Below are 16,894 nucleotides of genomic sequence, written 5' to 3'. Positions count from 1 at the left end.
TCTGAACAAATCCCTTACGTAGTCATTGTTCTGAGTTAATTCAATTTTGGAATTTTGCCTTTTCTGCATTTTTGATCAAAACCATTGAGAAATTCAACCCATTAAAATAATAATAATAATCTGATGGATTTGTTGAGGTGAGCACCTGTGTGACAGTTCAGTTCAGGCGAGGCTTTGTCACCATCTTTAGTCATCTCTCTTCAACATTCACTTGATCTCATCACCAGTTGCTGCGACCCCTCAACACCCTGGACGACCTCTGTCGACTCATGCAGTCATACATCAACGTGCGGACAAACGCTCAGGGCCACCCATCAGGTGTCAGTGTCCTGAGTGTGTCCTCTGAGCTGTGTAACCGCCTGGGAGCCTGTCATATCACCATGTGTGGCACAGGCATGCAGAGGTCAGTGTCTCACCACACACACACACACACTCAAAGGTGTGTACAGCATGTGAGTTACGACTTATGGCAGAAACTAAGTTACGATGCGCCGTAGTAACGGAATTCCAACAGAAGTCGAGGACCACCTGTATCACTAAGTCTAGTCTGGAGTCTGTGGTGTTCCAGTTTTAGTCTACGGTGTCACAGCAGAGGTTGTCAGACTGGTCAGTGTCCATCTGAATCCAGTTTTTAGTCTGTAGTTTTGTCCCAAATCTGCTGATGAAGTTTGACATGACTTCATGAGTTCAGTCCCAGTCTTGGTCTGAATTACTACAATATTCCTAAAATGTTCACTGGGAATAAAGACTTTTTGAACAGCTTGGCTGTGTTAAAAGGAGACATCCAGACTTGTAATTTTGTCTCCTGAGAGACAAATTGTCAATGATCGACCTCCTTTCTCCCTCGCCCCAGATGTACTCTGAGTGTGACACTGGAGCAGGCCATGATCTTAGCCAGGAACCACGGTCTCCTGCCTCGCTGCATCATGCAGACTATGGACATCATGCGGAAACAGGTAAATCACAGGTTCCTTTATTAAAGACTAGAGTCTAGTATTGGTCTGTTTTGAAATATATTAATATTAGGAGTAGATGCTATGTTTTTGTCCAGGATATTTAATAAAATCAGGAACATTGACATCAGTGTTAGTGTAGAATCCTTCCACACGCCTCAGTCATTTTTTACATCCAGGGTGGATAAGTCAAGTACAGTTTGATCACTGTTCAAATGAAACCACATGTTCTTTCTTCCACCAGGGGGCGAGAGTTGAGCTCTCTGCTAAAAACCTCAAAGTAATGGACCAGATGCCTCCATCCGCTCCCAGGTACAGTACACTTTCAGGGGAAACACTTTCTGCCTGTAACTTCAACTTCTTTAAGTCCGTTCCAAACTGATGTTTTAAACCGTTTTCTCCAACAGGCTCTTTAAACTGTGTCTGCCTCCGTCTGATGGGGAAATGTAGGAAAAGCAAGATTGTGGAAGAGGAAGCTGCAAAGATGGTCGACTGAAGCAAAATGGGGGCAAGTGTGGACAGATTTTTTTTCTTCTCAGAGATGATGCTGAATAAAAGACATTTGAACTTCCACTGCCCCAGTTACACACAGATCACTCCAACAGGGAAACCACTAGTCTTCAAAGGATGATCAAGGATGTTGTCAGTTATTTACACAGACACTGACACAGACTGAAGCTGGAGACGGGTTGTGTACCGATGTACAGTGAAGAACACAGTCCCAGTAGAAGCAGTTGAGATGAAAAAGACCCAAACATCTTGTCCTTAAACTGAACATCTTCACAGATTTAACCAAACTGCATGTAGGTCACATGATCCATTTTTTGACGCCCTGGTCCGCAGGGCCACAGAGATGGTGTTCCCCAGGGCTCAGTTATTGGAATACAAGTGAAGTACAAGCATGATTTACAGCAGTATTTCTGTGTGATAATTGACTGAATAAATGCAAAGAAGAGACAGAGTGAAGAAAGTAGGGATGTAGAGGGAGGAAGGGAGAAGGGCAGGTGGTCGACGGGGCTGTTCGTCATCAGCCCCCTGCATGTGGTTATTGTGCAAATACTGTAGGTTTAGTGCACGTACTGTATTACTGCACTATATGAAGGATAGTAATTTATTATGTCTGGATAAAGTGTTTTTTTTTGTTGTTGTTGTTGTTTGTTAGTTTGTTCTATCCCTCACTTATTCTATATCAGGTATTAAAAGAATCTAAATGCATTCCAGGTCTAATATCAAGTAGTATTTAAAGGACCAACAGCATGATGTTATATTTTTAACTGTTCTTGTAACTTCATTTTATTTATGTGTGGAATTTCTTCAGGAAACATTCAGGGAAAACACAAAGGAATGAACCGAGGGAGGGAGGGAGGAGCTAGAACAGACAGGTGGAATCATTCTTAAATTATTAATATATTAATTCACTTCACCTTCACTGAACCGAGATGTTGTGTTGACTTTTAGATTGGCTTTATCAGCTTGTATGTACTGTGTTTAGTCTTAAAACATACAATGATGACAAGTGTAGTTTCAAAAATGAAAAACAGTTGAGTACTGTCAGCAGCCCAAGGACGTTGTGAAAAAGGGATTGACCCAGGCCTTGTTCCCATTTAATAACAAATATTTTATTTTTGTTTTTGTACATACAAAGTGTAACTATGTCAGAGCGATTTATTAGGTTGTGTTTTAAAGCAGCAGAGTGATGCTTCGTAATTAAAGTGCATTATTTTTATGAGAAATAATATAGTATATGAGAAATTGTGTAGACTTTGTCTTTGAGTTTTCTGTCTGCCGTTGTTGTTGAGTATAACCTCACTGACGTACATGTGGACATGCTGCATTCATTAGTCAGATCACTCTGTCCGCATTATTTATTATAAAGTGGTCTGGTTCCAAACAAGCTTGCAAAGATAGACAGTAGCACGGTCACAAGAATGAAAACGCCCTCCAGTGGTTGGTTTAGAAAAACATTTCCCCCTTCGCCAAAATGTGTTCTTGTAAATAATATAAACACATCATTAACTGAAGACTGCAGCATGTGTGTGTAGCCTGATGAGAAAATCTGTCACCGATTACACTTTTATTGACATTATTCTAATGTTTCGTTTTTGTACATACTTCATTTGCCATTCTAGGATGCTTGAAAATAACTGTACAGAGGTATTTTGTGGACTCTTTCTAAAACATGATTCTTGTAAATGTCAATTTAACAAACTAGTAAATAAAATCTTCACAGAATTACAGCCTGTTTGTCCTGCCAGTGTCTGACTGAAGTCTTATTTCTGCCTGTTTCCTTCACATTATCTCATTCTTCATCCTTCATCATACTGTGATGGAGTTCACATTCAAACAGATCAAAATTATTTACAGTTCTCATCTTCCACGTGCTCCAGATTGATGCAAACTGATCTGCACTGGGGCATTTGAATCTACACTGTTGTGGTTTCAGTCTGCGTTGTATTACAACAGGGTCAGTCAGACAAACAAACAGTGGTTTACATGAATTTTTATTTATTCATTTCTTCACTGTTTTGTTTTCTATAGTATTTGTACAGTATTTATTTCAACTTCTCTTCCTCTTCAATTCTTATTTGTCATTTAATTCTTCTTTTTCCTTCCTTTCCTAGTCTCTCTTTTATTTTATTTTTTCCCTTGAATTCCTCCTGGCTTTCCTTCCTTTTCTTTTTATCATTCCTTATACACCAGTCCGCTCTAATCATGGTGCTAAATTACTTCCTCTAACAGTCAGTCAGTTATATAGAATATAGTCACTCCACACCAACAGGAGTGTTAGCTCCTGCAGTGGAAATTCCATAAGATGGAATTCACAGGAATAGGGTAGGATTAAAACTGAAATGGGAGGGAAAACACCTGTTGTTCACTGATTTACTGCCATAAAGACAATCAGCCTCCACTGTCATCTAGTCTATACATAACACCTGGACATGGGGTTGGAAGAATCTACTCCATTCTTAGATGTTTTTAATCAAACCATCCATCATGTCTCCATGTGTTCGTGTCCAAAATCATGATTTCAATTGTACCAGGAATAAAAATATATCCTTCCCTTCACTTAGATAATTTTATTATTATATTATATAATATATATTTTATCATATATTTTATTATTAAAATATCAATACATTAATTAATGTTTCATAAATTTAAAAATATTTTCAACACCATTGTAAGATATTCTCCATTCTTATAGACACTCCATGACATAGCTACTTTTCACTGTCCCTCATGTCAGACTGGAGGACAAGAGGCAGCATGTATGAATATTGCATGGACATACATTCAATGCTCTCCCTCAGCTTCCCTCCTGGGGCCAGGTGAAGACTGAGTGGGGAGAATGAAAGGTTATCTCAGGGTACTTCTGTAACAAACAGGAAGTCCTTATTTTTTCCAAAGCGCAATAATCTGTAGCTGCTAATAAATAATTCACGTCACTATTGACAGGTCTAATTTAACCAGGCAGGGTATGGCAGCAGATGATGTATGTACTGTGTAAGTCATTCGAGACAGACAATGAAATAACATCTAATCTTCGGTTTGCCAGTGAGGATGAAACTGGATTGAATTAGTCTGCATGGACTTCCTTTGGCGTCTGTGTCAAGTGGCCGGAAGGAGCTGATGTAAAAGCATCCAGTGAGCACTTTCTGCCTGATATTGCATTGTTGGTGTTGTATGCAGGGGACCGACACGGACTGCATCCACCAGCAGCAGCACACACCCCTCAGCGCCGGTGATGCGTCCCGGCGGCGGCAAGGGCACGGACCACTCCTCCTGAGAGTCGTCTCGACTTTAGAATGGTGCAGAAATCTCTCAACGGCGGGGTTTACCCAACTCAAGCCGGAGAGAAGAAGCACAAAGTCGGCTTTGTTGGACTGGACCCCGGCGCTCCGGAATCCAGCAGAGACGGGGCGCTGCTGATTGCGGGCTCGGAAAACACCAAGCGGAGCAGCATCCTCTGCAGACCCAGGTCTAGCATCTCCGCTGGAAGACCGAGACCCTCCAAGAAGAATGCCAGTTATCGGAAACTGCAGAATTTCCTCTACAATGCGCTGGAGAGACCGCGGGGATGGGCGTTCGTATACCATGCTTATGTGTAAGTCCTGTCCCAGCTGAGTCACAGCGTGTTGAATGTTGTGGCCTTTTCCACGTTGACTGGCAGCGCTGCTGTAGTGAGTCAGGGGTTTTGGGGTGCTAGACTTTGGCGGCTGGTGGTCATGTCCAGGTTACGCAGTAAAGGGTTAAGTGTTGTCTTCATGCCAAACTGATACAGCACCATTGTGCTTCATGGCAGACTCTTCCTCCTGCTCTAACTCTCATATCACATCACATCACATCATCTCATACGACTCACGTATGTGTCATGTCGCTGTCACTATTGAATATGACGACATCGGAATTCCCCACTGTCCACTGTCTGACACGTGTCCAGCTCCTGCAGACTCATATTTGGACCTAATGTTGCAGCGACAGTAGTAGGTTTCAGCACCGTGGACAGCACCGCGCTGCATCAGTTTTATCTGATTTTAACTAATTATCGCTGCAGTCCCGCTCTGCTCCCTCAGATACACCGTACACTCCTGCACACTGTGTATGTGTGGATGCATTCTTTGTTCTTCTAAATTGTTCCCACTCGTTAACACTGTCAGGACTGATAAATAGACTTGACCTGGACTGAGACCTGGTCCTCCTCAGTGTGGTTCTGAGTAGAGCTGAGGTAGTGTTAAGGTAGGGGAGTATGCTGCCATTGTCTTAAGCTGTCATTGAGCAATAGGTGAGGCTAAAGTTAAGGTGCTCCAGATTTAAGGTTCTATGCTTTAGAATAGCGCGTTGATTGTCAGTGGTTCCAGTCAAGTTTTTCTTGGGCTGTCCAAAACAGTCGATTCAAGCAACGTATGAACAATAAAAGCCAAGCAAACCACTGTCTGAACGTGTATGTACTGTAGGCCTACTGAACTCTGGCTAAGGTAAGTGACATGTGTGTGTTGTTGTTTGAATAGTGTTGGTGAAACAGGGTTCTGGTTCGGCTGTTCAAAGTAAAGACAAACTCCCTACAGCAGATGTTTGAAGCTGCATGTGTGAACCCATGTGTTACTGATTTTCCGAAGTATATTTTCAAGGCTCTGGTGAAGATCAGTTGAGGAATGTTAGCTATAGGTGTACAGGTTAGATGTGATATTAGGATTGAGCTTTTGGACAAACTGTACAGATCAACTGAAGTCAATTGCAGTTTAAAGAACAGTAATGGAAGAAAGTGTGAATTCTCTCCCTCTCTCTTTCTCTCTCTCTCTGTGTGTGTGTGTGTTTGTGTGATGTGTGGAGCTGAGAGAAACAATTCATGTTTATAGGAATTTGTCACAGAATATGTGTGACTCACACATTCAATAATATCACCATTAATACATGATGTCTGTGTTTCTCCTTCTCTCTCTCTCTGTGTGTGTGTGTGTGTAGACTAAGGGTGTGTTCTAGTCTTACAGGCCGTGACCAGACAGTGGAGAGAATTCATGTAATGATTCCATCTGAAATGCTGCACCACTGTGTAGATATCAGTATTTGTGGTTGTAGAAAAAAACAAAAGAAAGAACTATTTATATACTGTATATATATATATATATATGTGTGTGTGTGTGTGTGTGTGTGTGTGTATAAATGGCACAGTGTGTGTAAGTGTTGGTATCTCGTGATATAATATGGATCATATTCCAATATGTCCAGCAGATCACCAGTACTGCTGTTTGAATTCTGTTGGACATTGATGACAAAGCTTGTGTCCTGCCACAGTGGAGGTCATTAATATCCCAGACACTGTGCAGATGTGGGAACCTTCTGGCAAAGATGCAGTGCAGCTGGTTGAATCCAGTTAAAGCCAGATCTTATTCTTTTCAAAGCATGTGCCATCTCAGACATGAATAATCTCTGTGCCTTTAAAATCTTCCCTCGCTGCCCATTCTGGAGTTTTTGGACTACATTTAGCTGAGCAACATTGTACCAAAACTTTATGGCCCAGATTTAAAAAAAAGAAAGAAAAAAGGAGTGAGCCAGAATGGTACCGTGATTATAAGGTATCCGTCAGCTCTGATCCGTGTCTCAGCCATTTGCAAATAGCAGCTTTTCTCTTTAGAGAAGCAGGAGGTGAAGTGCAGTCGGCTGTTTGGCCTGTAGCCATGCCTCCAGTGATACTGCATGGTTTGATAGTGAGCAGTTGAAATGACCACAGCATTAAAGAATTCACTGTGCACAGCATATTCTGTCCTGACTGGAGTGTTAGAGCTACTGTAGGTGCAACCACACACACACACACACACACACATATAAGGATCTGTGGGTCCTTTTAAAATGTTCTCTTTGGACTTACTGACACTTCACAGTTAGAGTCAAGCCCAACCTACTCTGTTAGGTTCCTGGTTGTTTTTAGCCAATCATGATGTTGTGGTTGATTTCGTAGTCTGTTTTATTTTATTTTTTACTTTTTTATTTTTAACTTTTTAACTATTTTCTGGTTGGATTGTTGAATTATTTCTTTTATATTATTTCTTAGAATTATTTCTTTTTTATAATAATGTATTTACATTTTAAAAACAAAAAAACACAAGGTTTTCATGGGTTATAGTGTAAAGTTACAATATGTTTTCTTCTATACATCGTGGTATAACATTCTAATCATCAAATAATTAATTTCCCCCAGTGTTTAGTAATTAAATTCTTCAAAAAAAAAGTCTCATCACAGTGGATGTCTTTTATGGTCCTGTTCCAATCATTTGAAGTTGGAGGATCAAACTGCAAAATATTTGGTATTATATTTTTCCTGCTACATGCCAAAAAATATTAAATATATATTAAATATATTTAAATATGTATTTATGGTGGTGCAATACTGTTTCTGGTATTTTGTCCAGGTATGAAATAAAGTAAGAATAATCTAACTACACCCTCAGTATGTAGTTCATCTCCCCCTTCAGAATAACTGAATTTTTGGACAAGCCCAAATTTGATGCCTTTTCTTTTTTATTTTGAAGTTTTAACTTGCTGCATCTTGTTTTATTTTACTTCCTGTTTTCGTAGGCGTATAATTCTGATTTCTGATTGGTTCCACCTGTGTTGTTTCCAAACTCTTGTGCCAGTGTCTCTCTTCAAATATATTTTTGGATACTTTTCTTCTGAAGGTCAAGCGCTTGGACCATTTTAAAATGTGTAAGTTCTTTTATTGTGTTGTTTTAATGTCTTTTGTTTGGTACTAAAATCGGACATTAAATTTAAAAAATAATAAGTTGTTTGCTGAAATGAGTCTCCATTAGGCTGAGGTAGAAAAACACCACTGACTGTTTGCCTGTGGAGATGCACCATTGTGTAGAAATGGAAGGTTGGTTTTGGGTTTCATAGTATCTTTGTAAGGCATGTGTGAAGGATCAATACAGGGAACATGATAGTACAGTACCTCACATACCAGAGTACTTTCTACAGTCCTATCTCGATTTCTCTGCCTCATCTGCTCCTGGGTTATGCAGCTGTGTGAGCTTAAGGCCGTCCCTCTCTGCACCAAGCTGCAGCTGCATTGATTTCCACTCAAAATGTCAACTTTAACTGTGTTAAACTATTGTCCAAAAATGTTTTATATCGTATTAGTGAAACTGAAAGTTGTTTTAAAATTCGAACCCACATTAGTATTTTATTGTAATTTAAAAATGCTTTGCGTATATTCCATCATATTACACAACCTGTCATATCCTGTGAGCACAAAATAAATGTATTTTCCGTGATATATAAGAAAACTTCTACTGCTAATATGTAGTTAAGCAAAACTAAAGGCCATTCAAAATTGTAATTTAAAGATGACATGAAATGACAACAAATATTTTCTGTATTTAGTTTTAACAGGGAGGTCTAATGGTGATGTAATCAGAAAATTAAAAAAATAAAATAAATAAAATCTCTTGGAATCCATTAAAACAGCTCCTGAACCACAAAGGCCCCGTTTTTCCCCTAATGGTGAGTCATAAAATGTATTTTAAAAAGTGCCATTTTGTCAGCGTGCCACCTCTGGACTAAGTGATGATGTTTTCCTCCATTAACACAGAGGCACAGAGATACAGACTGTGGTGATTTGGCTCCAGCAGGAGCCTCATTACTGAGCGTCCTCTTACAGGAACCGCCATCTGTGCTCGGAAATTAAAAGCTTCAGCAGTTGTTAGATGACAGGATGTGTCACTGCTGCACCAGAACAGGAGTGATACAGAAAGAAAGAATATTTTTGAGAGTCTTTCATCGTGAAACCTCGTCATTTCTGATCCTGTGTCTGAATAAGGAGCAAGTCATTCAGGTGCAGGTTCTATGGATACGATGCAGTTTTTCTTTTGTGCTGAGTCGGTCATACAGGGACTGAAACAGAGGCAAATAGGGACAGTTCAGTAGGAGACACTTGGCTGCTGCCAAACTGCTGCTCAGCCATGACAGAGTGTGATGCGTTTAGGGCCATAGAGGGTCGAACTGTGTCAGAGGGGTTTTCTGGATGCTGAGGTCGGTAGATATAGCAGGTTTGGAAATATAGAAAATCTCCTGCAAATGTTTTCATTCTCATTACTTCTCCAGTCAACTTATCTACAGGAACATTTGAGTTCATTATAGACATTTAAGAACAGCTAAAATACATTTTAAAACTAGAAAATAGCTAAAGTAGGTTGTGGTTTATTTTCTTACCTTATGTATCTATTGGACTGTGCTCATGTTACTGTTACTCTGTAGAATTAAGAAATATTAATATGATTCTCAGAAATGTCCTAATTGTTAGCTACACTCTGCAACTCCTGATTCCGGAAGATTAAATGTTTAGCAGTTGAGGCTAATTGCTTTAGAAGCAGCTTCTGTCCACCTCCGATATCAACACGTGTCCTCATTAGTGGGTTCTCATGAGTTTGGCAAAGTCCAGCCAGAAGAGCGATGTCCAGCCAGACGGAAGCCAACCACAGCCTTAATGTATTCAGCTTTTCAGCTGAGTTTTACTCTGTAGTATCTTAACATCCAAGATTCAAGAGTTGATTTTGTATGTATGAAAAGCTCAAGTGAAACAAAATGCTGAGTCGTTCTGTACATATTTGACATTAATATGGATGAACCAGAAAATGTCTGGTATTTGTACACACTACACAAAGTGTAGTGTGTACAAATATTATTTTTATTATTTAATTTTATATATATATATGTATATATAGGGGTGGAACTGGGCTGTATCTAATGAAGGATGGTAAAAATATGAAGACAAAAACCTAGCTTGTCCGTGTTTTTGGTCAGATCAGTGGAACTCACTATTGATCTGTTCTGCTTCACTGCAATTGGCTGACAGCCAGCAGCTGCTTCCAAGATTTTAACTAGATCACAGTCAAAGTGGTGCAGCAGAAAAGAGAAAAGTTGGATTAATTTCGAGTCACCTGATTTGGAACTTGTCTGAAATGACCTATTTAAGCCAAACTGATGGAACATCTCATTTTATCACACAAGATGTATTTGGTATCTCATGACACACTACGTTTGTAATTTTTTTCATTTTACTCGTATTGTATGGCGAAGTGTAGTACCTGATATAGAAGAGATACAGGATTACACCATCTCAGTATAAGGTTCCATCAGACGTGAGCTCTGCTCTGGATTTCTTCCAGGAATCCTGACGTCAGATTCTGTTCTCCTTCCTTTTGTCCCAGACTAATACGCACAGTTTTTATGCAGTATAATTTAAGATGATTACAAGCAGAATATTTTCAATTTCTAATATTTTTGAAACATTTGAAAATGAAGTCATTAGTTCATCTTCAGTAAATCACCGCAGGTGTATGTTGTTGACCAAAAGTGCACTTCTTAACTCTCCTACAGTCCATATCTAAGCTGTTGGAACCGTACACTGTATACAGGTACTTACAGGCATCTATGAAAATATACAATATAAACCCAGATTGACTCATTTACTGGTCCTGACTGTGCTGCTGCTGCTGCAGTTTGGCTCATTTCCACTGATGGAGGCAGCACATTGGTCTGCAGCTATAATTATTCATTCTGTCCCTAACTGTACCCACACTTACCCTCCTGAACAAGTACAGTACACTAAATGTCCACACAGGTCTGTGATCTGTACCGAGCTGGAAACAAAAACTCAATTTAAACAGCATTTTCAATACTTTGACTAAAACAAATACGTTTTCTATGTTTTACATCCTGTTTATTTGCCTACGTTTACTCTGTACTGTGAATAATTAACAGATGTTAACTTTCCTCTAAACAGGATTGTTCTTTACAATACGGATCTCATTTAAACCACGGCACATGTTTTACATTAGAAAAATGCTAAAGCACAGCACCTTCTCCATCTTGTTCCATCTTTTCCAGATTCCTGTTGGTTTTCTCCTGTCTCATCCTCTCCGTCTTTGCCACCATCAAAGAGTTCAAGAATAGCTCAGAGAGTGCCTTGTACATCTTGGTAAGTATCTACAACACTGCATAAACCTGCATGTCAACGCCAGAGCGTTAAAACCCATCAACTGGTTTTATTTCACAGGAAATTGTGACCATTGTGGTGTTTGGGGTGGAGTACATTGTGAGGATATGGTCTGCAGGCTGCTGCTGTCGATACAGAGGATGGAGGGGAAGGCTGAAGTTTGCCAGAAAGCCTTTCTGTGTCATCGGTGAGGAAATGGTTTTATCTTGTGTGTGATTCTACCCGCTCTATTTTCTGTCATCCTGCTGAAAATCATAACAAAGACATGATTTTATATGATGGGGCAATTTCCTCTACTTTGTCCGAGTAAACTCAATTTCCCACAACTTTCTCCCGGCACTTAATATAACTGTCAATTGTTGTTTTTCTGTTTTGATTTGATCTTCGATGTCTGCCTGCCTCCTCTACTGCCGCACTCTGCAGACATCATGGTGCTGATCGCTTCAGTTTCTGTCCTGGCCGCTGGGTCCCAGGGGAACGTCTTTGCCACCTCGGCCATCAGGAGTTTGAGATTCCTGCAGATCTTACGCATGCTGCGAATGGACAGACGTGGAGGCACCTGGAAGCTGCTGGGGTCTGTGGTTTATGCCCACAGCAAGGTGATCCTGATGTTACTTCAATCAAATAAGTCACACACACAAAAATAAATTCTTATTATTATTAAGGAAATATATATATATATATATATTTTTTTTTTTTTTTTTACTTATTTAATAGTGTTATTACTATCATCCAGCCAGTAATGTAGTTCTGGCAGTGGTGCCACTAATTCATTACTGACATTGTGGGAGGAGGAGCAACAGACCGAAAACAAACTGAAACTCTGAACATCCTCCCTCTGTGATGCTCTGCAGATTTTATCACCCGTTTCCTTCTGCTTACTGCACGTGTTTTTCTTCAGGAGCTCATCACAGCCTGGTACATCGGCTTCCTCTGTCTGATCCTGGCCTCGTTCCTGGTCTACTCGGTAGAGAAGGAGTTGAATGACGAGTTTGAAACCTACGCTGATGCTCTGTGGTGGGGACTGGTAAGACTTATGTTTGTAAAAAAAAGAAAAGAAAAAAAAAACCAAAACCCTGCAGTATTTCTACAGTAACACATATCTTCCTCATATAAAGTAAATGGAACTGTCTTTCATCAGATCACTCTGACCACCATTGGTTATGGTGATAAAGTTCCTAAAACCTGGTATGGACGGTTGCTGGCTGCCACCTTCAGCATGATTGGAGTCGCCTTCTTTGCGCTTCCTGCTGTGAGTATAAAACCTCAGCAGATGTTCATAAACCAAGTTTTATGTAGATCTCCATCATCACAGCTGTCAGAACACTGAAGACAAATAAGTGGTGTTATATGGAACAATCTGGAAAGCTGTTGTGTTTACTAATAAACTTTAGATTGAAGATTGAAGAGGTCTTTATTGTCGCTGTTAACCAACAAAGAAAAAGCAGTTTAGTGGCTCTTCAGATCAGCAGCATGGGTATAAAGAAAGAAATTAAAACATAGCAATACCCCCCTCTCTAAAACAGTAAAATGTGAAAGATTATAATATACAGTAAAAGGAATTTCAGTGGACAACATATAAGAATCCTACCATTCAATTACAAACATTTTGGACTTAACAACTTGAAGTGTAGTTCTATGTGTTCCCTCCTCAATTGTCCATGAATAAAAGACAAAAACGTTATAATTTCAGTAAAAAGGTTATATATAGATATATATAGAATATGCCAAATTTAACACTTACCCATGTATATAATTGTATTGCTGTAGAACTAGGGTATATCTGCAGCCTAATGCATGTTCATCCTTTAATAATCCAACTGTCAGTGTGCTCTGACTGCGGCATTACTTCCGTTCTCTGTGGCATACAGAATGTAGCCGTGAGCTAAAAGCTTTTTTATGAATCAACAGAATCTGTGCTCCGTTGCCACTTTGCAGTCAGTGTTCAGATCACGTATGTATTTGTCATTTTAACAGACTGAGCAGCTAAGACCTGTCAAATGAACACAGATATGAAAGAAATGATCAGTGTGTCAGTGATTTACCTGATCCTATGATGAGCCGCTCTGCCTTTAGTAACAATGGAAACGGAAAAAAGAATCAACATTCACCTGCATACAGACACTTGTGTTTCCACCTCATTTGACAACTTGTGTGACTTTTAATGGACTGCTGCCCCCCGCTGAAAATCTCTCTGTGACTCTGCAGGGCATCCTGGGTTCTGGTTTTGCCCTCAAAGTCCAAGAGCAGCACCGGCAAAAGCATTTTGAGAAGAGACGAAATCCTGCAGCGAGCCTCATCCAGGTATAAAATCTGATTAAACACAAAACTTTACAAAACTCCTTTTTGCACATTACAAAAAGCATTTTTCTCACAATATCTCTTCCTTTAGGCCGCCTGGAGGTTTTATGCTACCAACCTTTCCCGCACAGACCTGCTGAGCACATGGGATTTTTATGAGCAGACTGTGGCTATTCCAATGTACAGGTGAATCATTTGAGATAGATTTACACTGCATTTCCAATAAAAACAACCTTCGCCCCATATTACATTTCACTGTCAGTGTGAACAGTAACAGCTGACAGGCATCGACAAACATTGTACAATGTACATTTTTGGAAATGTTTGTTTGAAAACAGAAGTAAATGTTCTCATCTGCTCTGTTTGGAATTCTGTTTTGAGTCCGTATGTAATTTGAAATGAAAAGGTGATGACCAGAAGCCAGATAAGTGACAAACTAAATGGAATTAGCAGTTGAGGCGGCCACTGGTGAGCTTTAACCTTTTAAAACAGAGTTAATGAAGGTCAGCAGGAGTGATGGGGTGTTTTTTTTCTCTTCTCAGAATAATTCCACCCCTGAATCAGCTGGACCTGCTGAGAAATCTGAAGGGCAAATCATTCAGGTAAAAACACGATGATGGGTAGTTTTGATCATTGATTAGCAGATCATGTGATGCTAATGCCAACAAGACACCGAAAGAAGAAATCACCATTTAGAGTTAGAAGTGAAAATATTAAATTATATATAATACTTCCAGGGTTTTTGACGCCCCCCAACAATCTCACTTCTGTCCTGCTTAAGGAAACAATGCTCGCAGGTTTTAATGGCACTGCTGATAATATTGTAGTTCAACACTTGAAATGGACTGTTTAACATTTGTGTGCTTCATTCTCTCTTCACAGGAGAGACCCTCAGCCCGACACCTCTCCCAGGTCTGTGACCATGCTGTTTTTGTAACATCTCTTCATCATCCCTCTGGCTTCTCCTCAATTCTGCTCTTAGCTGCTGCTGAGGCACTCTTCTTGGGGGAGTGTACTCTGCTTGTGTACACTATGGATATATGCTAGAGTGTGTGTTGAAGGCATGGGACGTATATAATAGATGGACACAGCTCTTCCAGTCTAAGCCACGATAGAAAGAGTCTGTCAAAACAGACCAGGGATGATTGATTGCTTGCTCTTGCAGCTATCTCTGTACAAAGAAAATCTGTGCAATAATAATGTCGCATTGTTTCACAGCAGATATAGTGGTGCAGCTCTCTGTGAAACTTTTAGGACCCAGCTGAGACTCGGACCGTGGCTCTTGTGTTTACATGTCTTTAAAGTTTTCTGGGTCAGTGAAGGCAACACTAACATAACAGAGTGTCTGGTTGAGTTTCCTCTTGATGGTTAATTAGTCAGAGGGCAGCGTGAAGGCTCACTCTGTGTCCTTGAAAAGGATCCACATGCATTGTTGTGAGAAGGAAGTGTCGTAGTGCACGTTGTCCTGACGCTGTGTGTGTGCTTCCTGAAAATGAATAGCAGGTCATCACTGGTCATTCAGGCAACTAGTCCAAGACACTTGGTTTATTGCCCCACATAGTTACAGCAGAAGGTGATGTATTTTGTAATTATTTTTACATTTTTGATAATATGTTAATATGTCTATCATAGACCATGGCTGCCGAATAAATAGACCAGGATTACCAGTACATGAACAATTAAAATAAAAAAAAAATATATAAATATAATTCTAGTAGTGACCATAAACTATAAGACTTGAATCACATTGTGCCATAGCGCCACATGCATTTAATCGGTACCCACATATATAATGTGTATCTAAAGTATGGTGAGTTTACATTAGCATCACTTCAGTCTGGTCATTTGAATAGTGACATTAACATATGTGATCATAGTGTTTTTTAAATGAACTGGAGAAAATTTTCTCCTAATCTGGATTTTATGAGTTGCTCCAGCCATCAGACACCGTGTTCATTCTTTAAAAACCAGCTCCCATTGTTTTGTTCCATTCAGTCCACACAGAAATATAACCTAGAAACTTGACATTGTCCTCTATTCAAGAAGACCTGATACCAGTGATAGAAAACATGAAGAGTTTAGGAAAATCCAACCACTGCTGGCTATGTCCATTTCTTATATACAGACTGTGTGGGCAGTAGGTCCACTGTACGTTGTGTGTGGATGTGGCTGTGAATTTAGTGCCTCCTTCAAGAACAGTCATGCTGCACTCGCTAACATGGTGCTCAAAGATCAGCTCACTCTGGCCTGACTCCCGACTGGCGGCTTTATGAAATATTCATCAAAAAGCTGTTCTTTGAGACTCTAGCTCTCAGCATCTCTTCAGGGGAGAAATGATTTTTGACACATTAGGAGCCTGGCTTGATTTTTATCACACTGTTTTTCACAAAATAAACAAGTAAACAAGTATGTATACTTATTGACAATGTAGTAACACTTTACCGTGGCTTGGACCGCAGTCAACCAATTACATTTTTGGTTATTGACTATAACATGAAACTAATATGAAGAATAATAATTTCATGTTTAAAAAAAAATTAATTAATTTGTTTTCCAAAGAGGCATTCTAAAGTGTTACTGGCATCACAGTGTGGCACACACTGCTGACTGTAGTCACTGTTTCCACTGCTACTGTACCTTCTTTTGTGTCTCCTCTGCTGCTCCTCCACTCCAGTAGTGAACATTCACACAATGACAGACTTTGCGGGTGCTGTCCCAGAACAATTAGGTATAGTTGCCGCAAAAGATACTAACTGCACTGCAAGTCTGTGTGTCTCCTTCCATTTTTATTCCCTTTGCTTTTCTTCTTCAAACATACAGACATCCCATAGTAAAGGTAGAATGCAAATAGTTTTTAGATCTTTATAACATTTTAAAAACAACATTTCAAATAGTCTATATTTGTTTGCTGTCAGACTGTATTTATCCTTACAACTGTCCTAGGCCTTTATTATACCACTATCTTTTTTGTTTTGTCCATTGTGTTGCAATTTCTTGCCTAACTTTTAATTTAAGCTGTTTTAGAGCCCAGCTTTTAAACTTTATACGTTGTCTCAGAGAAAATTCAAATATAAATATTTGTTTACTTCCTTGTCAGTGTTGATTTAGGGTTTGTGTTTCTGCCGTTTTAGTTGCTTGCCGCCTCTAT

At 39.7% G+C, this 16,894-nt stretch overlaps 2 protein-coding genes across 4 annotated transcripts in view; both read left to right on the top strand.

Moving 5' to 3' along the window:
- The window catches only part of prex1 (phosphatidylinositol-3,4,5-trisphosphate-dependent Rac exchange factor 1), a 73,542-nt gene extending 70,352 nt beyond the window's left edge, over positions 1-3,190 (top strand). The window contains exons 37-40 of the mRNA XM_025059479.1: positions 228-403; positions 854-956; positions 1,198-1,265; positions 1,361-3,190. Of these exons, the coding sequence (XP_024915247.1) occupies positions 228-403; positions 854-956; positions 1,198-1,265; positions 1,361-1,403 (390 nt within the window). The 3' untranslated portion in view covers positions 1,404-3,190. The remainder of the gene's footprint in view (positions 1-227; positions 404-853; positions 957-1,197; positions 1,266-1,360) is intronic.
- A 910-nt stretch (positions 3,191-4,100) lies between these two features.
- LOC103384656 (potassium voltage-gated channel subfamily KQT member 2-like) overlaps positions 4,101-16,894 on the top strand; it is a 23,663-nt gene continuing 10,869 nt past the window's right edge. For 2 of the 3 annotated variants that reach the window (XR_003050898.1, XM_025059476.1), the window contains exons 1-10: positions 4,101-5,058; positions 11,337-11,427; positions 11,506-11,632; positions 11,869-12,044; positions 12,347-12,472; positions 12,587-12,697; positions 13,654-13,749; positions 13,838-13,932; positions 14,289-14,348; positions 14,629-14,658. Coding sequence is in view for 2 of the 3 variants with exons in the window: in XM_025059476.1 (XP_024915244.1) it covers positions 4,760-5,058; positions 11,337-11,427; positions 11,506-11,632; positions 11,869-12,044; positions 12,347-12,472; positions 12,587-12,697; positions 13,654-13,749; positions 13,838-13,932; positions 14,289-14,348; positions 14,629-14,658 (1,211 nt within the window). In the remaining variant the exon portion in view is untranslated. The remainder of the gene's footprint in view (positions 5,059-11,336; positions 11,428-11,505; positions 11,633-11,868; positions 12,045-12,346; positions 12,473-12,586; positions 12,698-13,653; positions 13,750-13,837; positions 13,933-14,288; positions 14,349-14,628; positions 14,659-16,894) is intronic. The other variant, XM_008318243.3, reaches the window with a different exon arrangement.

This window comes from Cynoglossus semilaevis, chromosome 10 (genome assembly GCF_000523025.1).
Source record: "Cynoglossus semilaevis isolate Cse_v1.0 chromosome 10, Cse_v1.0, whole genome shotgun sequence".
NCBI classification, from domain to species: Eukaryota; Metazoa; Chordata; class Actinopteri; order Pleuronectiformes; family Cynoglossidae; genus Cynoglossus; species Cynoglossus semilaevis.
The sequence above is the reverse complement of the archived record's forward strand: the minus strand, read 5'-3'. Positions and strand labels throughout refer to the sequence as shown.